We start from the raw sequence: 26,162 nt of genomic DNA on the forward strand, positions 1-26,162 counted from the left end.
TCTCCAAGTTTTGTCGGTACAGACCAGAGCCCCTGCTATCAGAAGCAGATGTCCCCTGGCTAGGGAGAGGGGGTACACCCCACAAGGCAATCCGTGGTTTCTCCTGTGTGAGCATGGGGAAGACATGAGAAGATGGGATGGAAAACCCACCTTTGTCCTAGCAGCACAGGTGCATAAACTAAAGGAGGAAACTATTAACAGAGGGAGTTCCACCAGAATGAATGTAGCTCCAATTTCCCATGACAGCTGATAGGTATAACAGAAGGGAGGATGACATGTCTGATCCCCTTGAAGGGACCTCCAGAATGTATGCTCAGGGAAGGAACAATAGCTAGAACTAGAGGGGCCCTGCCTCTAGCCAGGTAGAGGCCAGGGAGAATCATGTCTATTGGACTGAATGGATCCGATGACCTGGCACATAAGAACCACAAAAATACAAGGCTTTGGTTGACACTGGTGCAAAATGTATTCTTGTACCATTGGGACATGTGGGGGCAGAACCTGTTTCCATTGTTGGGGTGACAGGGGATTCTCAGCAGTTGACCCTGTTGGAAGCTGAGGTGAGCTTGATGAGGAAGGAGTAGCACAAACACCCCATCATGACTGGTCCAGAGGCACCATGTATTCTTGGCATAGATTACCTCAGGATTGGTTATTTCAAAGACCCAAAAGGACTCAGGTGGGCTTTTGGGATAGCTGCTGTGGAGATAGAAGGCATTAGACAGTTGAACACCTGGCCTGGTCTCTCAGAGAACCCATCTGCTGTAGAACTGCTGAGGGTCAAAGAACAGCAGGTACCAATTGCCACCACTACAGTGCATCATCAGCAATACTGCACAAACCAAGACTCCATTATTCCCCTACATAAGATGATCTGTGAACTGGAGAGCCAGGGAATGGTCAGTAAGATTCACTCACCCTTTAATAGTCCTATATAGCTGGTGCTTAAGTCCAGTAGACAGTGGAGACTGACAATGGATTATTGTGGCCCGAATGAAGTCACACCATCACTGAGTGCTGCTGTGCCAGACATGCTGGAACTTCAGTACGAACTGGAGTCCAAGGCAGCAAAATGGTGCCCCTATTGATATTGCAAATGCATTTTTCTCCCTTCCTTCAGCAGCAGAGTGCAGGCCACAGTTCATGTTCACTTGGAGGAGCATCCAGTACTCCTGGAACCGACTGCCCCAGGGGTGGAAACACAGTCCCACTATTTGACATGGACAGATCCAGACTGCACTGGAAAAGGGTGAGGCTCCAGAACATTTGCAGTACATTGATGACATCAAAGTATGGGGCGACACAGCAGAGGAAGTTTTTGGGAAAGGGGAGAAAACAATCCAGATTCTCCTGCAAGTGGGTTTTTCTATCAAAGTAAGGTCGAGGGACCTGCCCAGGAAATTCAGTTCCTAGGGGCGAAGTGGCAAGACAGATGCAGGCAGATTCCAACAGAGGTGATTAATAAGATAGCTGTCTTAATTGTCTTAAACCAAGACATAAACCCATTTGTCAACTCTAAGTTTTAGGAGGAGGAGGAGCCTTCCTCCTTGGATGGGCAGTGACCAGCTTCCAGCTTGCATGTTCAACAGACCTTAGCCTTAGTGTTTGACATGGTTCTGAGCCCACCTGCCTCTCCATTGCAATGGAGGTTTGAGACTCCTGAGACTGTAGCATCTCTGAGAATACTCTATCAGTCTCTCGCTCATTCTCACAAATGCTGCACAGCCAGCTTTACTTCCTCATGTAACTCCTTGACCTGGTGACACAGCTCAACAACACACCTTCTGCAGAAGGGATGACTGTCAGCCCTGGCGTCATGGAATCAGGCACTCCTGACAACCTGAGACCATCAGGTTGATGCCTGATGGGTTTTTTGTCCTTTTTCATTATACTTTTATACCCTTTTATATATACTCTTTACCCTTTCCCATTCCTGTACTTTTCACTCCCTGTATCTTAGCCCCACATGTTTATAACCCTTGTACTCTAGCCTTTTTCAGAATTCTTTGGAGAAGACGAAACATCCCCACAATCTCAAGAACATGAGGCACCAACCTTGGAAGAGCCCCATCCCTGGGACATGTTTTTGTAAACTAAGTTGTAACCTTTTTGAGGGGAGGTAATTTGAATAAGGGGGCAATTACTTCATTTGTTAAGTTTCTTATTGGGAAATTTTAGATAAGTATGCTAATTGGTGAAGTCCATAAAATGATACACTCGTTGTACCGGAGAGCTCTTTTTCGTGATGGTGCACCTGGAATCCTATTAAACCAAGGTAATACCCTTTTCCTATACTGCGTGTCTGCGTCTCAAATTTTTTACCAGCATATAAGGCATCAAGGTCTGTCTGGGTAGAAGCCTCTGACATGACTGGTGCAGTAATTCCAGGAGCTATAGGGGAATGAGCACTGTGATGTGTTAAAACCACACTTGAGGGAGCATATGCTAGTAAGACTGGGGATGATGGGGACTCTGTGCCCTTCTGCACCAACTACTGTGCCTGTCTGCTGCCTCTGCTAGCTTCTCCCAGATGGTCACAGACTGGTGCCAAGTTGCTGGGTTGTGTGTACTTTGATTCTCCCACTCAGCCACCAGTGGAAGGGCCTCCTACTGCTGGGCCATGCCCTGGTCGCTCTGTAGGGGCTCCTTATGAGACTGGGAGCAGTCACTCCTGGCCCCGCCCATGCTGAGACAGCTATTCTAGGACAAGCTGCCAGCTCCACATGGGTCTCAGTTTTTCCTGGGGTTCCCCCACCTCTAGAATGTTGCCCTGTTTGTGTTGATCCCCTGCAATGGAGCTGTTTGCCTTGGCAAATTAAGGGGGAGATAAGAACAATTCCTTTATCTAAGTAATAACACATATGAAAAATAAGAGGTACTATGGCTGTGGAAGGAGTATTACAAAAGCAAGCACATCAAGATACTGGTTTACAAACAGCAGGGGTCACTTATTTGAATGAGTATTTCCATAACACTACCACATAATGACAAATTCAGGAAAAGTCAAGAACTCCAGGGTTTAATTAATCTAGTTTAGCGACCCCCCCATTCCGCAACAAGACAAATCACATAATTTGTCCTTCCCTCTATTTTAACAGAATTATTCTCTGTGCATTACAACATTTTTTATAACCCAAAAAGCAGCAGCATACAGTTTTATTTGCTAAATGTTAACATACTTAAAGACAATAAGGTAAAAATAAATTCTTGCTTCTCAGTAACACCCCAATCAGGGCAATTAAGTTTACTGATGTGTTTCTGATTTGAGCTCATGTTGCCTGCTGCCTTTATACTTGTGCTTCTGGGGAAAAAAAAACCAAACCCATACCTTTTTTACCCTACTGAATGTCTTTGTTCCACCCAGAGGACAGTTCACCTTACCCCTGGAAAGCCTGAGCTTTTGTAAGCTGTTCACACGATAAACAGCTGTAGATGTATGGAAAACCTATTACTACATGCAGAAAATGAAAGCTGGCAAGAAGATTCTGTATTTATAATGGCAGAAAGCCTCCAAAACACACAAGCATTTCAATATACTCAGAAAGATTTTTTTCCTTCCCAAACTTATTTGGTGATAGCCTTCAAAATTAGTCTGTGTAAACAGCATGATAAATGTAATTAACCTCAGAGTGCCAAAAACAGGCTATCCTCCTGCTAAGTGCTAATGTAAAATGCAAGAGCATTAGCAAGAGGAGCAGCAAAATCACCATTGGCACATAGGGTTAATGAAGGTTTTCTTGTAGATCCTGTTCCTGCTTTAAGTGAAACACTAGGTAGGCCGATATAAGTCTAACAGGGTAGATGTATATCAATTTTGAATGCTGTAAACAGCTCAAGAACAGCATAACTTTCACTGAACTGATTAAAAGCCACAGATTCTCTTCACCAGCTATGTTTTTCACTCTAAAAAACCCTAGCAATGATGGTACAATTACAAGTTTCATATTTTATTTCAGGTATAGCAAACTTCAAATGATGACCAAGATACAGCACATGCATACTTCATCCCATTTTCTGAGGAAACACATTTTTTCCTAAAGGACCATTGTTGCGGATAAGAAAAACCTTACAAAATGAGGGCCTTGTCACCCTTGTAAAATCCTTGCTCACTCCTGTTACTTCGGCTAACCAGAAAAGCACTCTGGGAACGACTCAGCTTATATAGAGGTAAAAAACAAGTTACATAACCCAAGGAAAAAAGTTATATAACTAGCACATGTTCACATCGTGGTTTATGGTGGTTGGTTGAAACGTGTTTGTTGCACTTCACAAGAATGTAAACTAATAACAGGCTGATTGCTTAAAAAACCCTGGTTTTTGCAATAAAGCGATTTCTCTTTATGAATGCTAAAGGGAGGTCTGTGCCTCATTCAGTCATTACAGACCAGGTTAACTGATGTTATTACAATTTTCAGATGCTTTTTTCACCTTTGAGTTCCATTCACTCTCCCCACATGCATCAAATTAAAGCAGGCTTAATCAGGATGCACCAAATTGTATTCAGAATAACCAGAATGCAAAAAGATATTAGAAATCTTACAATCATCAGGAATCTATTTCAAGTTTTTAGCAATTAAAAGTTAAATGATTTCAAAAAGTTCACAACCACTGCATCTAATGAGGTGAATGTCACATTTTGCTTACAAATTTAAGATCTAAATCTCAACTGTCTGTGGCATCTTCATAATAAACAGCACAGGGTTCAGTTTTGCTTTTACCTTTGTCTTTTCTTCTTGTCACTACTACAAGGGGGGGGAAGAGAAGGAAATTAACTGAAACCATCATGAAGCTCAATGAGAAATGCAGCATGGACCTGTATATTCACTGTATTTCATCATTCAAGATACATTTTTCCTTCTTTTAAGGAAGCTGGTATTTCCAAAACTGATGCACTGCATCCTTGGCTGCAGCGACCATGAGATTGTGGAGTTCGGTATCCTGCAAGGAAGAAGCAGGGCAATGAGTAAGATTGTAACCATAGACTTCAGAAGAGCTAGCTTTATCTTCTTCAGGGGTCTTCTTGGAAGAATTCCATGGGAACGTGCCCTAGAGGGAAGAGGGGTCCAAGATAGCTGGTCAATATTCAAGCACCTCTTCCTCTAGGCTCAAGAATGGTAGATCCCCATGGGCAAATAAGAGAGCAAAAGGGTCAACAGACCTGCGTGGATGAACAAGGAACTCCTACCAAAACTCAGACATAAACAAGAGATACACGAGGTGGAAGCAGGGACAGGTCCCCTGGGATGAATATGGGGATGTTGTCAGAGTATGCAGAAATGCAACAAGGAAGGCCAAGGCCCATCTGGAATTAATTAAATATGGCCAAGGATATCAAGGACAACAAGGAGGGCTGCTTCAAACACATCAATAACAAAGAAAATCTAAGGATAATGTGGGCCCAATACTGAATGGAACAGGGACCCTTGCAACAGAGGTTGCAGAGAAGGCTGAGATACTCAACTTCTTTGCTAGTCCTTAGGAATCCCTGACCCAGGAGACCAGGGGAAAGGTCTGGAAGAAGGAAGGCTTTCCTTTGGTTGAGGAGAATTGGGTTAGAGACCATTTAGTCAAACTTGACATCCACAAGTCCATGGGCCCTGACAGCATGCATCAACAAGTGCCAAGAGAACTAGCAGACATCATTGCTAGGCCACTCATGATCACTTTTGAAAGGTTGTGGAGATCAGGAGAGGTGTCCAAGGAGTAGAAGAAAGCTAATGTCATCCCAGTCTTCAAAAAGGGCAGGAAGGAGGACCCAAGGAACTACAGGCCAGTCAGCCTCACCTGGAGAAAGTCCAGCAGAGGGCTACAAAAATGATTAGGGAACTGGAGCACCTCACTTATGAGGAAAGCCTGAGGGACCTGGGCTTGTTTAGCCTGGAGAAGACTGAGGGCATCTTATCAATGTATATAAGTATCTGAAGGGAGGGTGCCAAGAGGATGGAGCCAGGCTCTTCTCAGTGATCCCAAGCAATAGGATGAGAGGCACCAGGCAGAAACTGAAACACAAGATCCACCTGAACATGAGGAAGAACTTCTTTACTGTGAAGGTGACAGAACTGAAAAAGGATGCCCAGAGAAGTTGCGGAGTCTCCTTCAATTGAGATGTTCAGAAGCCATCTGGACACAATCCTGAGTTACATGCTCTAGGGGACCCTGCTTGAGCAGGGAGATCAGATTAGGTGACCTTTAGTGGTCCTTTCCAATCTTAACCATTCTGTGATTCTGTAATGTGAACGCTTAGTAAATCTACCTTAAAACAAGTTTCATATAGGTGATTCCAGTGAAGAACATTCTGATACCTCCCAACAGACAAAGTTTCAACCATTGTGCACAAAAAAATCTTTATTTTGCTTTATTACCTGGTACAGTGTTATTCATGGGAAGATACTATTAAAGGGTATCTCTTAAAGACTCAGACTAGTCAATTTTGTGCCTGTTGTTTCTTCCCAAGTATTCTGAGCTAAAACAGACCCAATACTCACATTCTAACTCTATACAGATTCAACTTGATGCAAGTCTATCAAAGCACTTGATGCACTCTAAAATCTTCTGGGGTGCATTTAGCAGAAAATGTGTGGTGAAAGTAATTTCATGAGCCACATCTCCTAGTCTGCACATAATTTTATCTTTAAAGATGGATACATTTAAAGATACTGCTGGATGATCTAAATCTGCCACCTGCAGAGCATAACTGTATTTGGGTTGTGTGGCAAGGTTTTGGTAGAAGGGAGGGCTGCAAGGGTGGCTTCTGTGAGAAGATGACAGAAGCTTCACCCATATTTGACAGAGCTAATGCCAGCCAGCCCCTAGACAGACCCACTGCTGGCCAGAGCCAAGCCAATCAGCAATGGTGGTAGCACCTCTGTGATAATATATTTAAGGGGGGAAAAACTGCTGCACAACGGCTGGGAGAAAGGAGTGAATATATGAGAGCAACAACTCTGCAGACACCAAGGTCAGTGAAGAAGGAGGGGTAGGAGGTCCTCCAGGTGCTGGAACAGAGATTCCCCTGCAGCTCATGGTGAAGACCATGGTTAGGCAGGCTGTCCCCCTGCAGCCCATGGTGGAGCAGAGATCCACTCTGCAGCCCATGGAGGGCCCCATGCCAGAGCATGTGGATGTGCCCTGAAGGAACCTGTGACCCTATGGAGAGCCCATGCTGGAGCATGCTCCTGGCAGGACCTGTGACCCCATGGGGGACCCAAACTGGAACAGTCTGTTCCTGAAGGACTGCACACCATGGAAAAGATCCATGTTGGAGAAGTTCGTGGAGGATTGTCTCCCATGGGAAGGACCCCACTCTGGAGCAGGGAAAGAGCATGAGAAGAAAGAAGCGGCAGAGACAATGTGTGATGAACTGACTGCAATCCCCATTCCCCCTCCCCCTGTGCTGCTCAGAAGAAAGAGGTAGAGAACTTGAGAGTGAAGATGAGCATGGGAAAAAGGGGTTGGTGGGGTTAGGTATTTTAAGATTTGTTTTTTATATCTCATTATCCTGTTCTGATTTGATTGGTAATAGATTAAACTAATATCCCTGTGGCAGAACGTCCTCCCCCTCTCCCTCTACCACATGGCTGGTGCATAAACTCAGGTTGGGTCAAAAGCCCAGCAAGAGGTTATCTCTTGGTGCCCAAAAGTCTGGGATCTCCAACCAAGAATCCACATCTTGGTATGGAGAGCAGATGTGAAAAGAGTTTAAAAGAATAAGCACGTGACCAACAGCCACACTTTTACACTATAAAAGACACACGAAATATCACAGAGGCAAAAGTCTCCTACACACACTCTGGAAATGCGCAAAGGCTTCTCCCCAGAGTCTGGGCCCAGACTCTGCTGGTTACTTTCCTGGGAATTGAGTGAAAGGATTCCGAGGTATACTTCAGCACCAAATTGGCATTGGTAAGATACATTTGGTTCCTAAGTTATATTATTTCTTGCTAGCCATAATAACAGGTACCTTTTCGGGTGCTGAATTCTCTCTACTAGTAGTTTTTCTTTTATTTTATTCCTGTGTAGTATGTAGTTTTGTCCCAAGCCTTATGTCTGTTATTTTCTGTGTCTAATAAATGATAATTTATGTCATATTAGACCTAATCAGCCATTATTCAAGAACTTGCAAACGAGACCAGGTCTTGGGGTGCTGGCCACCCCAATAAGAGCTACTGCCTGCTGCCAAGGCCTAGGCAAAAGGCAGAGATTTATCTAAGCTCCTGTCTCCATTCATAACAATCCCCAAGTTGAGTTTGTTTTACCTGTGACAGTAATTGGTGAGTGCTCTCTCCCTGCCCTTGAACCTTTTAGTAAATTTTCTCTCTCCTGTCCAGCTGCTGAGGGGAGTGATAGAGAGGCTTTGGTGGACACCTGGAAGCCAGCCAACGTCAACCCACCAGAAACTGACAGGAACTCACTGACCTGAATTCAAATAACACCAAAGTGGATAAAACTAAACAATTTTTATATTAGTAGTTATCTGAACCCAACGTGACCTCTTCCTCATATCTTCAAAATTAAAAACCGGAGAGTTGTCTTAGACTTCTCAACTAGGACAAACAATTTTGTATAACTTCATATCTATTGCAGCAACAAAAATTATGCAAAGGCACAGCTAGTGGCACATTCATCACTCTACAAAAATTGCTCCAACAACAAAATTGTCTCCCAACGGTGACTGGAAAGTAAACCATAGGACTTTACCAGCTGTCTTTTGGGAAGATGCAAGATGAAGGTCCAAAGAGAGGAAATTACAGCAAGCAGCTTCTGGCCATGCACCCAGAGACTGCATTCTCACCTTAAGATGGTGTTACGGTTAGATAATGCTTCTGGAGGACTTTGGAAAGGATGGCAAGCACAAGTCAGGATTCCTTAACCAGTTCTGCAAAATTCTGAACTTGCGAGTGAGTTTTTAAGCAAAGAACTAGGTAAGTTCTGTTTTATGGTGATAGACTGTTTTTCACTCAACCCCAGAGTTGCGATGAGAACATCCACTGTGAGCTGTCTGTTCCACTAAGAAACATCAATCCCACTGCGTTTTAAGCTTGGCAGGTTTGAGAAAGCTCGCTAAACTGTAGGACACAAAATACCCAGGCTCCTAAATGCCTTTCCAATAAAAATGCTTTTTGACACAGGCAAAAAAAAAAATTCCCAGATTAAAGACAAAACATACTTGGTTACAAATAAAATGTAACTGAAAATACTTTTTTTAGACTAATCTGAATCTGTTTCACAATCTTGGATTTGTGTAAGCATAATAATTAAAGTACACACATCCATCAATAGCAGATGAAATAATTTAAGAATTTCATTAAGATAAAAGAAGCTTACAAGTACTCCTACTCTCCTCTTCCCCCACTCAGGTCCTATCAGCCTTCAGTGTTCTTGGGATAGTACTTCTTACACTGAATATAGCTTAGCTGAGCTTCAAAACACAATACTTTTATTTGACTGTGTTTAAAGAACCTCTTGCATTACTCATGGGGATTGTTCCTTTTTCCTAGTTGTTAGCTTCATGTGAGCAACAAAACTGCATATAGCTCAGTATGCTGCACCGAACAGCCAGTTTCTCCAATTGTATGCCTTCAAAATAGCAAAGAGGTGTGGCTAGCACAGGTTTTTCCCATGAGAAATTTTCTTGTGTTTTATAAATAAAGTTTGGATGTTGTTGGAACAGTGTCCCAGAACTTGGACAGTGCAGGCCTGGCCAATCAGGCCTGGGGGAAGGCTTCTGACTGACCAATCTGGGTGACTTTTGAGAACTCTATATATGTGATGAAATCAAAACAATAAAGGTCATTCCTTCTTGCCACTGAGAACTGGTGCTTTCATTACTCTGCTAGCTGCTCAACAGCGACAAAGAGGAAGTAGGGGTAGAAGTGAAGGGGTTAAAAGGAAGACAGCCATGAAAAACTAACTGGTACAAAAAACTGAAGGACTGATATACCTGACTGTTCTTCATTCACTAAATGGACAAGAGTTCAAGCTGGTACTTCTTTAATAAACCTAGCTTGCAGAAATCATGGTCAGTTCACAAAAGCATCACATTAAACACCTGTGATCAGCCTAAAATATTTGACAGAAAGGAGGCATTTAATTTTAGAAGACTCTTAGCAGCACAGCAATGGAGCAGGAAAGACAACAGACTAAGAAATTTCCTCATTTCAGGAAGGTGAAGTATTATTTAGTTTAAAAGCCTAGATAAACATGTACAATAAACACCACCAGCAGAAGTTAGGAAGGAAACTAGATGCTTCAATCAGTGTTGGAGGTCATGCAGGATCCTTTCTAGCAGGAGACAACCAAGAGGTAAAGTACCCTGCTATGTACAGTTTAAGGACTCAGTCTCTCACTCATGTATATCTTAAAACAGTCTGACAGGCAAAATCCTCTAGACAGACCTGTAGGAGGACTCTAGGAAATGAGCAACCCAGATCAATCCTTCCCCATCAAAAAAGGCTACTGTTGAAAGCAAGTCTTGTTGATAAGCTTTAATCACCCCCAGTGCAAGCAGCTGAGAAGGCCAAAGCATCCTATCCCAGACAGGCCCGCATAAAACTCCGTTAAATCTCTCTCTACCATAAAGGGAAGTAATTTTTGTCTTGAAAATGGATGCATTCGTACTGTGCAGTGTTCAACAGGGCTTCCAATGCACTTCTTTTCTCCACCAGTTTTGTGTGAGCTTAGTGCTGCTTTTAACCACTGGGGTAGCGTGGTAGGGGAACTCGTCTATTGGTCAAGGTGTTATAACAAGAAAAAACACTATGGGGGAAGAAATGTGGAAAATGGCTCACTCATGCAGACCCAACACACATCACAGCTCAAGAAAGGCCATGCTGCCATCTCTGGAAAAATCAGGCCACCGGCCACCACCTTTTGCCAATAGTGAACTTCCAAGCACAGCAGCTTGGTCTCCTTTCCCCAGGCAGCAGTCAGAGCTTCATGATCACTTTAAACTAGTCTGACTGACAGAGAAATGAGTCCTGCACTTCTCAGTGCCCTCCTCTTGTAATCTACTCTCCCTTGAATCAACAGCAGCTTTTTTTTTGCCAATGAACCACTTCCTAGATAACAGAGGGGGAAGAGTGATAACACTGCTAAATTATAACTGGAAATACAATTTCAACTTCTCTCAAATTAAAGGTTTATGGCTTTTGTAATTTATAATCTTTGTCAGGCAACCTAAGTTTACCAGCCTTACAAATATGATCAGACTTGTGTTTTAGCTTTAAACTTGTATTTACAAAGACCATAGACTATTGGTCTCAGCCTTTGATCAGCACACCACCTTTATGAGACAATCCGAGTTTTGTAGGCCAGCACAACAGTCTCTGAACAGTTGACACACAGAGCTCAAGTTAATGGAGGCCCTTTCATCATAACACCAACTCCTAGTACCTGTATCACTACACCAGCATGCCCATGTCAAGACTAATGAGCTGTAGCCACCATGCTGGACACTGCAATTAGACATCTAGACCATATATTGCTAGCAAACCTTACAACAGCCTCCTGCTCACAAGTATAATTATTTTCACAGGAAAGCAAACTGAACAAAGGCCTGGTAGTGCTTCTGCCCATAGAAGAGGAGCCGCTCAGTGCTGAGAGCAGGGCGTGATGGTACTGAGCTCTGTGGGGGATGAGCCTGTCAAAGGTCCTTCCAACCTATGCTGAACGTGTTGCTGGCAACTTACACTACTGTGGTGGTTTTGATTGGCCCAAAACATCAGCAAGGTATTTTTAACATCTAAGAGAAATTTAAACCCCTCAGAAGCTGTTGTAGTAGGCCTGAGGAAGTGTCTGAGGGGTGGGGAGTTGCACAAAGATGGCTCCTGTGTGTCCTGAATGGAAGTTCTGGAAGTTTTTCATCAAGTCCAGCAGAGCCAATCTCTGATGGCTCTGAGAGTGATGGACATGCTGCCCGCCAAGTGTGGGCCAATTAGAGCTGCTAGTTACGCCTCTGTGAAAATATATTTAAGAAAAATTCAAAACAAGGTAGGCACGCACTTCTTTGTAGTTGGAGGAGGAGGAGGAGGTTGAGGTAAAAATATGTGAAGGGAGAACAACATGGAGACACCAAGGTCAGTGAAGAAGGTGGGGGAGGAGGTGCTCCAGGCGCCGGAGCTGAAAACCCTCTGCTAGCCGTGGTGAAGGCCATGGGGGGAGCAGGAGGTTCCCCTGCAGCCCATGGAGTCCACAGGAGTGCAGAAATCCACCCACAGCCCACGCCAGAGGAGCAGGTGGATGCCTGGAAGAAGCTGTGATCCAGTGGGAGTCTCATCTAAAGAGTTAAAGCTACAAAGGCCTTGCAAGGGACACAAAGGCCTTGCTCCTGGGATGGAAGCAGCCTGGCCTCAGCTCAGGAGAGTCTGCACCTTATGGACAAAAACTCATGTTGCAGCAGAATTCGGGCGGGATGTTGCTCGTGAGATTGGACCCACGCCAAAGAAGTTCCCAGAGGACTGTCTCTCATGGGAGGGACCCCATGGCTAAGTAGAGGACCCCTCTCCCTGATGGACTGACCAGAGAACAAACCCCTTACCCTGCCCCCTGCCCGTGTTGTTGGTTTGGAAAGAGGGAAGGGGGGTGAGCAGAGAAACTGCTTCTTAAGAGGGAGGGGGTGAGAGCAGAGAAACTGTCTGGAGAGAGAGAGAGATAAGTAGAGATAAAGAATCTTTGTAGTAGAAAAATTGTGGTGATGAATAGATTTATGGACCTGCTCTGTGGACTGAGAAAATACCCCACACCCTGCCCCCCTACCCGAACTGTTGGTTGGAAGGAGGAAAGGGGGTGAATAAAAAATGGGTTCATAAGAGGGAGGGGGGTGAGTGGACAAAATAGTGTATGAAAAGTTTATTTTTGCCTCTCATTTATCCTTTGACTTGGTTAGGTAATTAAATCACTTTGCAACTTTAAGTTTAGAGCCTGTCTGCTCTTTCTTCCGTGTGTCCTCCTACCAGTGTCCTATCTCACTTAACTCATGAGATTGGTGTGTGTTTTTACAGGTTTTTTTCCTTTTCCCCTCTCCTGCACGTCTGCAGCAGGAGAGAGCCGGAGTGTCAGCGTTTAGTCAGGGTCAAACCCCGACAACTACTTGTACCCAGTTACTGATGGAAGATTAAATTGCAGGCTACCTCAGCAGCAGTCCCACCACCAGCCCACACTGCAAACATACTCTTCCCCCTGCACTTCAAACTAGCATCAGATGGCAGGAACTGCGTTCAAGGTGGATTTGCTTGTTCCATTATACCATACTCCCCCATCCCCAGGTCCAGAACATTCATTTCCTTACCAAGGTCACATGCAATGCTATCCCTTCCAAGCTACCTGGCCCAAAACACAGCTACAGATAACACCCCATCCACCAATACAACTACATGTAAGCAAGGCTAATATACAGACTTCTTTTTACACTCATGCTGCTGACTCCTCCACCTCATTCACACATATAACTTCTACCTGAGGTGCTTGTGGTGTATCATAACATCACCTGCCTGTCAGAGACTGAAATAGTTCATGCCTCAAACATTGTGTCTTAGGTTACATGGAAGGTGTAACCAAAAAGCATGTATTTTATTACCATCTTCATAACCTGTTAAGAACAGGTGAGGCAGTGCTCTTTATCTTCAGCATGACCCAGCCCTGATAACACCATCTGGGGACTATCTCCGCTGATAAGCCATCAAGGTCTCTGGGAGTGACTCATAAGATTACATCATCCCATTGTGAGATGCCCCGCCCAGAGGGGAGGAACTGAACATTCCTACCTGCATATAAGATGAGTCTTTGGAACACTGGACTAGCACTTCCACTGGATTCCCAGAGGAGAAGAGCTCGAGAGTCACCACTGGACCTCCAGAGATCAACCCAATTGTTCTTCAGGATCACCACTTCAAACAGACTACAACCATCACTCCAACGGGACTGCAGCCACCATTTAACTGGACTGCTATCACCACCCTGACCAACAGGGTGGTGGGTTGTATTCTGACTCTATTGGTTTAAGCTGGTGTTTCTGTATTATTGCCTTTAATTTTTCCTCTTAAATTGTAATTCTGACTGGGAATCTCTCACAATATATTTGTGTAGGGTCAATTCCTCTGCTGGTTTACTTCCAAACTAACACACATTGATATAAAGTTTTGCTCATTATAACAAAAACTGTATAAAGAAGCGACAACCAAAGAAGCCTCCCTTGAAGATACCTGACTGGGACTTTGGACTGAAAGTCAAACTGCTGAGATTAGATAAAGGGAAACCTATTGTTCAGTCATCTCAGGCTGAAGGAAAGGAATGCACCCACAAAAGGCCAAACCCACCAGCTGCACTGAGAATCATCTCTGGCTAAGTTTGGGGTGGGGGAGACCACAGCTCACAGAAGGCAGGTTTACATAGACTCCCCCAATCGAGGGGGGGAGGAGGTTTTGGGTGCATAGCGTAACCTCTGGTCAGAGGCAATAAACACCCATCTTCCCTTACACAAAGTGGCCCAGCTGTGGAGCTCCCAACCCCACAAGCCACATCCACGAGACATTCACATGAGAGGCAGCTGAGGGGGAGTCATAATCCATCAAAGACCCCCCCCCCAAAGTGCTAGGCCTTGCACCACAGGACTGCAGGTGATGCAACAGATCCAGAGTCTGCTGCAAGGGACTGCCCCTCCCTCCCCCCTGGGGGAACATGCCTGGACATTCCCACCTGGCCTGAGCATATATTAACCCATGGGATTCTATGCTTTTCTGGGGGACCTTCACCACCAAGAAGACCAGCTGAAGAGGATCATCAGGACACCAATGGGACCCACAGAGCGGTGATATTCTTTTTGTCCTGTCTCTATCACTCTCTGTCCCCCACCCCTTTCCCTATTTTTCCCTTTCTCTCTTTTCTCTCTCTCTCTCTCTCTTTCATATTTACTACCAAATAAAACCCATACTATTGACTGGCATATGGTCTCGTTTGCACCCTAATTCGGGCAGAGGTATTTCTAAGAACCTCAATAATCTGATCATAACACCTGCCCCACCTCATCTTCTCACTCACATTGCCAAATAATTGAGTACAATGAGGTCCTTGCCTGGAATGCTATTGTACCATTGAGCCTTTCCTGGTTCTAGTGCAGTGCATTGCACTGGGATAGTTCTCGCCAAGGTCCCTGGAGGAAATCTTTTCTGGGAATGCTTCAGGATCACAGCTCAGTGTCTCATTGCACATCCTCCTACATTTCCTCCTTTCAGTGAATATTTCTCAACACTTCATTTCAACTTCATTTTATTATTCAAGGAGGGAAGGGAAGATGGACCTCATAACAGGCATGATTTACTGAAGTGCATGCTCACGATTCACATCTCTTTCCACTTATCCAGGCTAACATTGCATTCCCCATCCTTATTCCCAGGTCAGCACAATTTATAGCCTTGGAAAAATTATTTTTCCAATTTTCCAATATTAAGGAAAAAAAACAAACCTCAGTTTTTCTCAGGTCTGGGTATCTCAGATATTCACTACTATGAAGAGGGAAAAAAATAGAAAACACATACCTGGTCTTTTTAAAATTAAGTCATTTGTTGCCTGTTGATGAGAATTAAGACACAATTTGACTATACCTTATAATAAAAGAAATTCCATTATATTCCATGATCTTATGAATGCACATTTAACTTTATGAATAAATCTGTTTCAAACGGTTGTACAAAACTAAGTCAATAGCTCTGTTTTACCACTGTAATGATGGAGTCTCCACCATGACCCAACACAAAAAGCTTCTGCTTCTGATAAAGTACAGTTCAAGAAACACCCTTTAATTACACAGAAAGTCAGTGTTTTCTGAGAAACAGGGTGTATCTGACACACACAGAAAATATTTATAAAATTTAAATTGAGATGTCAGGTTAAAAAAGCAAGCAAGAAAACACCCATTTCATAACTTTAAATGTATTTTACAATTTCAAAAGCAACCGGACAGCTAAATTACAGTTTGGCAACCTGCTTTCCATTTTGAAAGCTTAGATTCTTTCCTACAAAATGAAACAATCAGCTTCTGTGCCTTCACTAATACCCATTGAAAGCAGACCATGTAGAGGGAGCAGTCATTTAGACTGTAGCCTCCTTAAATACACCTCCTCAGGGATCTACTGAGCTCTTTGACCTCTACCTTACCTTAGGCATCACAACTTGCCTAGTACTTTTCCTAGCCTGTCATCTATAAATTCAACATTTTACTATCTCTTCAAATATATCTTATTCTATGACCCAAACTCTCATTTAATCCTAAACACTTCTTCACTCCTGCCACTAATCAGCCACTTACATTTATCAGCTACATAACTACCTAGAAATTAAGCCTTTAAATTATTGACGGAATACATGACAATGTGAAGTTTGATCACTGAAAACTCAGTAAAACTAAGTGGTATGCTGCTTCTAGAAGTAGAATTAATCAAATTATTCTCAGCTTCCTCATCCCATCAGACTGCCGAAGCATTTGTTGCATCAAGTCCCATTCATAGTCACTGCCTACTATTCATGCATTAGTAGCCCACTTAGCTGAAGCCACCTCTATAAATTCATGCATTTAGATTTGACCAAGAAAGCTGCATGATGGCTCTCTCACAAATCATGGCTTCAATAACAAAGAGCTAAAACACAAAATACAATGAATGGATTGATATTTTATCCCCAAGAAACTAATTGCAGTCAGTGAAGACCATGGGGGGAACAGGAGGTTCCCCTGCAGCCCATGGAGTCCACAGGAGTGCAGAAATCCACCCACAGCCGGTGGGGAGGTGCCCATGCCAGAAGAGCAGGTGGATGCCTGGAAGAAGCTGTGATCCAGTGGGAGTCTCGTATAAAGAGTTAAAGCTGCAAAGGCCTTGCAAGGGACACAAAGGCCTTGCTCCTGGGATGGAAGCAGCCTGGCCTCAGCTCAGGAGAGTCTGCACCTTATGGACAAGAGGACCCATGTTGCAGCAGAATTCGGGCGGGATGTTGCTCATGAGATCGGACCCACGCCAAAGAAGTTCCCAGAGGACTGTCTCTCATGGGAGGGACCCCATGGCTAAGTAGAGGGCCCCTCTCCCTGATGGACTGACCAGAGAAAAAACCCCTTACCCTGACCCCTGCCCATGCTGTTGGTTGGAAAGAGGGTGAACAGAGAAACAATGTCTTAAGAGGGAGAGGGATGAGCAGAGAAACAGTGTAGCAGAAGAATTGTGATGATGAATAGATTTATGGACTAAGAAAAAAAAACATACCCTGCCCCCCTACCCGAGCTGTTGGTTGGAAGGAGGGAGGGGGTGAGCAGAGAAATGGTGTCTTAAGAGGGAGGGAGTTGAGTGAAGGAATGGTGTCTGAAGAGCTTATTTTTACTTCTCATTTATCCTCCGACTCTGTTAGGTAATAAATCACTTAGCAACTTTAAGTTTTGAGCCTGTTTGCCCTTTTTCTGTGCATCCTGCCACCAGTGTCCTATCTCATCCCATGAATCCGGTGTGTGTTTAACAGTTTTTTTTTCTCTCCCCTCTCCTGCACATCTGCAGCAGAAGAGAGCAGAGGTGCCTGGCATTTAGTCAGGGTCAAACCCCGACACTGATTTACCATCTTTAATCCTGAGGGAAAAAGTTACTTAAACCATTGACAAAGTCTGGGGCTAAGACTGGATTCAGCTGCACCCTGGCTCCTCTCTGAGGAGTTTAGAAAGCAAGGGGGTCCTCTCTGCACCTCGTGGCTCAACAACAGTGCTTCTCCAGGAAACTTTGTCTCCACCCATGACAACCTCCTAAAGTTGTAGTGCAGAGAGCACACAAGCATCAGTTGTTGGCATGGCAACTGGCTCAAATTCAAGAATTGCTACATACCAAAATATCTGATCATATACAGAGATGGAATCCCTTTCCTAAACTGAAAGCAAACTTTGATTTCCTGGGAACAAAGAAAGCCTTGAATTTAAGGGAAAAATTTAATGAGAGAAGCATGAAAACTCATCTAAAACAAACAATGAACAATTTTTTTATGTCAACCCAATTTAAACTTTTCTATAAAAGAAGACTCCTTGTTTTAAAAACTATCATGGGAAGTGATTTACAATTCATTTTCTCCTTAAAAAAACTTAAAAAATTCTAGTGCTGACCAAAAGTTAAAGCATGTTTGTCGCTGTTGAACCGCTAGCAGAGTGCAAGAACCAAGCCGTGTCGAATGTGGCAAATTTCTGATTTTATTAATTAATTCTAAAACTTATATAGACTTTCAAAGATCGTCCGGATTGGGTCAGTTCAAAACCTCCCCCTAAGCCAATTGGCCAGGCTTGAACCGCCTATCTTTCCAGAGACCGTTTCAATAACATCCAAACTTTATCTTTGTTTATAGAACACAGGAAGAAGAAGAGAAAAATTCCCATGGGAAAGAGTCTGTGCTTGCCACAGATGTTAAGGGCATTGCCCAAATGTCTCTTAAGCAGTGACAAGCTTGGGGCATCGACCACCTCTCTAGGAAGCCTGTCCAAGTGTTTGACCACCCTCTCAGTAAAGAAATGCTTCTTCAGGTCCAGTCTGAACTTCACCTGGCACAGCTGTGAACCATTCCCATGCATCCTGTCACTGGATCCCAGGGAGAAGAGATCAATACCTCCCTCTCCACATCCCCTCCTCAGCAAGCTGTAGAGAGCCATGAGGTCGCTCCTGAGCCTCCTTTTCTCCAAACTAGACAAACCCAGAGCCCTCAGCTGCTCCTTATAGGACATTCCTTCTAGCCCTTTCACCAACTTTGTTGCCCTCCTCTGGGGGTAATGCAAGGACCTTCACATCCTTCTTAAATTGTGGGGCCTGAAACAGTACCAGAGGGGAAGCTGCACCAATGCTAAATACAGCAGGAACAATGCCCCATGTCTGTTTGAAGCATTTGGGCAATGCCCTTAACAATACAACTGACACGTTTCATATCACCAGCTTCCACTATTTTTGTGCAGCCTTCCAAAATAGGCCCATATAAGGTAAACAAACAGTTTTCAAACCCAAACTCATCAGCAATATTTTCAGTAGTAGGTATAGCATTTTAGAATGCAGTTAAGTAGGACAGAAGCAGCAGTCAACACTTCAGTTGTATTTATGCATATCATCTTTCTCCACATTGACCCTTGCCAACATTACTTCCCTTTTGAAGCTATAAAAAAATTTCTTTTTCAATTCACAACTATTCATTGAGGCCTATTCCACTGCTTGAAAGCAAGCAAAGTCAAGCCCGCACTGGGTGTCCTAGAAAAGATTGCATCCATTTTTATCACCCCGTGGCTTTATTTTCACAGTGAATTCCTAGTTTAAATGTAATCAACTAAGAAATATCTCCCTATGCAAGCAACGAGGAATGGCAGGAGTGCACAAAGTGTATCAAGTACAGGCAAAAGAAAAACAACCGTCTCAGCACTGCCAATCAAACTAAAAAGGTCCTAATTCTGGTTTTGCCAGTCCTGAGGAACCACAGATGCACCTCAGACCTTTAGAAAAAGAGAGAAAGGCAAAACATTAAACTTTTTTCTTAAAGTTAAAAAAAATTAAAACCCTTAAGAAAAAAAAAAAAAAAAAACACAACAAAAACCCAAACCCATCACATCTAAAGCTGGACTCCACCTAGAAACAGGAACAGCAAGACTTTCTCTTCAGAAAGTAGAAGGCAAGTTTGCAGGCTGCCCGCGAAGTGAAATCCGCTGCGGACAAGGCCGAAGGAAAGCCCAGCACCCTCCGACCCCGAGCCGAAGCACCGAGACCAGGGATGCCGCTATAACTCGGCACGGCTCAGCCTCACACGGCGCCACGAAGGAAAGGCAAGCAGCTGCCGCAATCAAGGCACCGCCAGAGGACGGTCCGGCCCAACACAGGGCGGGACAGAAGGACCGGCCGCGCGGAGCCGCCGTCCCGCCCTGCCTCGATTGTCGAGGCGGCAGTGAGAAGCAATAGTCTTTTGTCCGGTTTCCCCTTTTGGTGGAGGGCAGAAAACCGATGAGAACATAAACGTTAAAATGAGAACAAAGTGTCCAGTCGCCGCCTCCAGCGTGAGGCACCGCCGTACAGCAATGCGCATAGCGATGCGTACAGTAATGCGCCCGGGCCGCACAAAGTGCAAGCACAGCACCCCCGGCGAAAGTTTCCTGGGGAAGCCATATAAACCCCTTCCTCACAGAGCCACCACCACCCCAACGGGAGCTGCTTGCGGGTGGGGGGTAGCAGCTCACACACACACACAGGCAGGGCAAGGCAAAATCCCCACCTCTTCGTCGGAGCGGAGAGCACCAACCGCCAGTGCCCTTTAAACAGAAGTAGGAAGGAATTAACCAGGGGCACCAGTCTGCAGAGGGGGAAAAACAGTGGAAGGCGTTGGCCTCTTCGTGCGGGAGCAGCAGCGGAAGGGGGGAGGGAAGTATTGTTCCAGAAGAAGAAAGAGCAGCGATTTTCTCTTCATCTCACCGTTGTTACGTAGGGGCTTATCCTAAAGTAATTCGTGAGCCACTCCGCACCCGAGCTGCGGCAGCTCCCCGCCGTCACATCCACTTCACCCCCTCCCCCCAGCGGTGGGGCCTGAGCAAATCGCGCCTCCACCCTCTGGCTCGCCGCCGCCCTAGAAATGCCTTTGTTTGCAGCTTTCCCAGCACCGCACACCAGCTCTTGGGGGCCCGCACCCTCTTTTAATTCTTTATGTTGGACCGAGGCGCATCCCGCCCTCTTCCCCCGTCGTCCGCCTTCTGCTGATTCATTTCAACCAGCGGTCCTGAGGGGGGGGAAGCGGAAGCATCTCCTTGCTATTGTGGCTCGGGGTATGGTGATGACCCGGATTGCCAAATGTGGGGAGCTGGGAGGGAGCAGAGCCAAACGGTATTACACACTCTGGATTACATAGAGCGGGCACGACGCGCCGAGAAAGTTAAAGGGACGGGCAAGGGGCAGCGTACCCAACCCTCCTGTCGGAGACCGGGCCGGCCGTTGGCAGCAGGCGCCGTGGATACGTCACGGAGCAGCGCGAAGGAGTTTATTCCGTGTTCTGGATCTGAGGGGGAGACTGGTAGAGGAAGTTGCCCGGGCCAAAATACAGCCTGAGAGTGCAGGCCGTACCGGGGAGGCGGGGGGGAAGGGGGGGGAGCCGCACGCGCCAAGGAGGTGGGATGGCTCCGGCCGCCGGGCCGCGCAGCAAGAGACGGCTCCCTGGATAACAGACGGGTGACACGTCAGGGGGAGACCCACGGCTGAGGAGACCAGCAGCGCCCTACCCAGGAGGCCGTGGCCCGGCTCCGTAACGCAGTCCCGGCCGGTAACTCACCGACTTGCAGAACATTATCGACATAGCCGCCATCTAGCAAAACGATGCCCCGGCGAAAGGGCAGGCGGTTCTCGTCGGCGGCGGCAGTGTCCGCGCCCCCGCCGGGCGCGGTACCGGCGGCGGCCCCCCCGGGGGCGGTGGCGAGATCCTCGGCGCCGGTGTTGAAGGAGGAATACATGCAGATTTCCCTCTCGCTACGGGGGAAAGACCAGTAGACAATCCTGCGTTGCACCGGCTCTGGAATCCGTTCGAACCGCTCTTCCACCTGCTGGAAGGGCCACTTCTCCGCCACCTTGCGAGCCGCAATGTCCAACAGGGACTCGGGGCTCTGGGTCTTGCCGAGCGGTAGCAACCCCAGAGCGGCAGTGGCAGCAGCTACAGTAGCAGTTGCGGAGGAGGGTCCAGCGCAGGGCGCCCCATTGCTAAGGCCAGTGCCGCCCACCCGTTGGCCTGGCCTGCACGCCGAGCCATAGCCAGGTCTGCAGCAGAGGCGCTTAGTGGGGAAAGGGAGTTGACCACGCTCCGCCATGATCGCACCGCTTCTAAGCAGATAGCGGAAGTGGATATACCCTATAAACGGCACCAGGAAGGCCACGAGCCAGCCCTGGGTCACGCCCCCTCTTCCTTTAGATGGCCGTAAGGGGCGGTGCCGGCTGCTCGCCCACGGTGGGGGGCGGAGTCCTACGCAAATCGACGCCATAAACGTAAATAGAACGTCATGAGGAAAGCTTGATCTGTGCGTGGGTGGGGGGTGGTGCGCGCGCTCATGGCGGACAGACGCTGTGCCGATGTGTCGGTCGCCTTCTTTTCCCCCCGATGTCACGCGTGCAAGTCCGAGAGCACCGTCCATGCCTGGTGGGAAAGGGGAGCGTGGCTGGTGGCGCCCCTCTCTGACACCATGTAATGAATGGAATGCGGAGGTGAGGCCGTCGCGGTCTCAACCCGGCCACCTCCGGTAGGAAAACTGGCGGGGGTGGGTTAGAACTCTGCCCTGTAGCCGGAAAGTATAGTAACGGCTGAGGCAACCACTCTTGTCCACAAAAAGGTGGGGGCTGGCCCGCCTCTAGTGCCTTTTCTGGGGGAATAGCGACGCCCGCCTTTCGCCAGAGCTTCGCGGGAGTTGAGGGCTGCTGGGAGGCAGCCAAAGCGCCTCGGAGGGAAGGTAGAAGGTGCTTGTGGGCAGCTCTGTGTGGGGTCGCATGGCCTGGCCTGAGCTCCTGCCTCAGAGGCGGGCTGAAATGGGCGAAGCTGGGGTGTTGTTGCCGGGGTGCTGCTCTTCTGGGGCAAGATCTGGGGTGGCCGAACCCATGCATTCCTGCAACAAGTCCTTGAGGCAGCTCAGACGTGACCTAAATTTCCCTTTTATTGGAGACACTACGGTGTCTACGACCGTTGGGCTGCGGGGTGGGCTCCCGTCCCGTGGGGTGCCCGATGTGTGTTGGCTCGCTGGTCACGCGCGAGCTGTGGACGTGTTAGTGTGTGTGGCTGGTTGTAGCCCGGTGCGAGTTCCACGCAGCCGGCTCGCTTCACAGGTCCTACTTGGAACCACTCTGGTAGCCCAAGATGAAGGGCTCCGTGACGTGACCCGCGGCGAGTAAATTGAACGCAACTAACTTTGCCTTGGTGTCAAAAAGGTCTGTAAAAAGGCTGGTGTTGGCCATCTGTCCTGGTTAATTTTTTTTAAGCAGTGCGGTGCATAATGCTCGCAGTTGCTGCAGAGCATCAAGTGACAAGTATTATTTTTATTTTTCAGGATTCATTAAAAAACATAACGATATATGGGATCATATAGACTCCTTAAATTAAATGGCCTTCCTGAAAAAAAAAAGCTGATTACCCACAGTAGCAGGCTGAGAATATAAGACTCCTTCATAGCAACTTACAGTTGAAAACACTTATTCATCTTGCTTGAATTTAACAATGAACAGCACTTGATAGTATACGATGCAGAAGCCGCGATTTGAGTGCCTAGTTGCTTCATTCGCGTAGACTAGTTTACCCAGGCAGACTACATTTTCTATTATGTGATACAAGTGTTCATCTGGGAAATGCATAGTTGGGAGATGGCTCCATCAGGGAAATCAGCGAAAGAATGTCAAGTGTGTCAGATGTAAGATCTAAGAAGTACCAATAACATCAAGTTGACTTGAAACTTGATGTCTACCTTTTGTTTCCACCAAAACCTGAGATTACACCAATAGTTTATTCTTTTAACAGGTGATTAAAGAGCTTTGCAGAAACTGTGTTTTCCATTAAAAAATGGATGGGAAATTCAGTGAACTGTATAAGATTTGCAGACTGGTTTTTTAAAAAGATCAGCAGAAAACCTGAAGATGGTTTAAAATAAGCAAGTATTTGCTTTTTTACATACTGCCAAGCTCATAGACAGTAGCATTGATTTGTCATTTCATAGAGAATCCTTTTACATCTAGGTAAAAAACTTTTTTCTTTTGCTGCTGTCAGTTGCTTATATTAAGAAAATGGCTAATGTTTTTTAACCAAGGAGTTTAAACTGCAGACTACATACAGGGACTAAACTGTATTCTGCAGAGTTCATTTTCTATATATACTATAAGGTGTTTTTTCTTTGGGATCATGAGCTCTACCTTCTGAACAGGAAATGAGTATAAACTGATGCTTGTGCTTCTGGGTATAGACCGCACAAAACAGTTACTCTTGAGGTGCCAGTTTTGTAAATTCACAGATACCTTGCTAGGATATCAAGTTGCATTTTCATCATTTTAGGCATATATTTTAGAAGTGATCTACTGGATTTATATACTTAATTCCTACTAAATTTTGGAGGTATTTGGGAACCTGAATGCTACTGACAAGAGATAGGGATTGTATTAGTTTGTTTTCAAACCAGTGGGAGATCACAAGTCAGGATTATAATTTAATAGAAAAACTAAGTGCAATAATACAATAAAAAACATTGACAGAATCTGATACAACCTGACACCCTGTTAGTCAGGGTGTTGGTAGCAGTCCAAGTGAAGTAGTTAGGTTGAAGCAGTGATCCTGTGGAAGGTCTGGTCACCACCTGAAGGTCCAGTGGTAACTCTTGTCCTCTGGGAATCCAGTAGACAGGGGCTACTTGTGCAGTTCCAAAGGCAGGTTATAGCCAAGTGGGAATGCTTGGCTCCTCCCTCCTGGGTGGAGCATCTCCCAATAGGATAAGTCCATGAGTCATGCGGTGGGTTCTTGATGGCCCATTGACTGTTATCAGGGGTGAGTCATACCAGGAGATAACAACCAGTGCCCCACAGCTTGTGGTAATAGAATAATAAATACATCTATATTGCAACCTAGGACAGGGATGAAGAACTTTATTTTACTATTAATATTGTATCGATTTCAGTATTTCTGAGAGTAGACAAATGGAATATATAGCAGGTAGAAAAGAAGAAATTCATGATTGCATGTGTACAAGAGCAGAGGAAAATCATATTTAATTTTCACCCCATCACTCTTTGTTAATAGTAGTTTACATATTTAAGTGTTTTTTCTTCTATGTTATTCTAATGCTATTTCTGTTTTAAACAAGTGTTTAGTAAGTCAGTAAAAAAAGTTCTTCTAAATTGGGTAATGGCTTTTCTTTACCAGGTCTTAATCACCTGCTGCAATAAAAATAACATGCTAATGCCACTGGAAGAATTCTTCCTGTCATAATTAAGAAGCTTTATAGTGAAAATTGAGATCCACCTTTTTCATCTGTCTACTACTCAGCAGGAATGTCTACTTCCCGTTAAGTAAGAATATTAATAGCTACACAGGATGCTCTTGAAGCATTTTTCATTTCTGGGCTAGGGAGTACATGAAGAAGTAATGGCATCTTTGATCTTGAAATTCTGCCATAAACACCAGGTATGCTTCTCCTTGGGCTCCCTCTGCATTGGTTTAGCTCCATAATTGCCTGCAAATTATAATCTGAGTGTGAAGTTCCTTTGTCCCATTGGTATTGCCCCTTGAGTTCCTTTAATTTTCTGAAAGTAAGTGGGAAGATGTGTTAAAGCCATATCTGAACTATATTTAAATTTATAGTTTTATCTTTCAGTGGATATTCTTGTGCAAAGACCTTGCTGAGCTGAGCATTCCTTAGTCTGCTTCATGGTTTTAAGAGGTCTGTATTCCAGAGCTATGCAGAGAGGAAGGAACAGCTGCAAAACAGCAACCTTGACTTCCTTAACTTCCTGCACATAATCAAGGCCTATTCTGTGAGCTACTTGGAAAAATACTTGACCACCATTCGGTGAAATTAATTCTTATTAATGTTTCAAAACATTGGGCCACTTGCATGCATTTTTGCTCATTCTAGTAATACATGCAGGGCTTAAGCATTCTATTAGTTAAGGTAATTTAAAAGAAAGATCACATACAGCTGCACAGTTATGTTTATATGAAACAAACAATGGTCTAAATATAAAAAAATGGATTGCAGACAACCTAATGCTGGCCAACACAAGTCACCCTGGTGGTAACAATTATCTGGAAATATGAAAACAAGAACAACAACCAACCATTAAGAGGAGACATGGCATTTAAACTGAACAAGAATCCAGATCCATATGCTGGAACAGCAGGGAGTTAGAGATTAAGAGGAAGAAACTCAGAAAGGGAGTGAAGCACGGAATTGACTCCACAACTCAGATAGTTATGAAGTAGGTATGTGTTTATTCCAGCTGGGGTGCATGGGGGGTAGCCCCTCCAAAGGCATGCACACCCTCAGCAGCACTTCACTTGGTTTATATTAGGTTACAGATTACATATGCATAAAGTTAAACAAAGCCCCTATACATATTCAATACGTATCCCCGCTTCGTATTATAATGAGTTCAAAGTTCATTTAAATATGCCCGCGCAAGCACAGT

The 26,162-nt window shown here is 45.2% G+C and overlaps 1 protein-coding gene across 1 annotated transcript in view; it reads right to left on the reverse strand.

Moving 5' to 3' along the window:
* LOC146425684 (zinc finger SWIM domain-containing protein 6-like) overlaps positions 1–21,854 on the reverse strand; it is a 275,081-nt gene extending 253,227 nt beyond the window's left edge. Inside the window, exon 1 of the mRNA XM_085041575.1 lies at positions 21,292–21,854. Within this exon, the coding sequence (XP_084897701.1) occupies positions 21,292–21,820 (529 nt within the window). The 5' untranslated portion in view covers positions 21,821–21,854. The remainder of the gene's footprint in view (positions 1–21,291) is intronic.
* Positions 21,855–26,162: the final 4,308 nt, after the last annotated feature.

The sequence above is a fragment of the Lichenostomus cassidix genome, chromosome W (assembly GCF_008360975.1).
Source record: "Lichenostomus cassidix isolate B80296 chromosome W, HeHo_3.0, whole genome shotgun sequence".
Classification (NCBI taxonomy): domain Eukaryota; kingdom Metazoa; phylum Chordata; class Aves; order Passeriformes; family Meliphagidae; genus Lichenostomus; species Lichenostomus cassidix.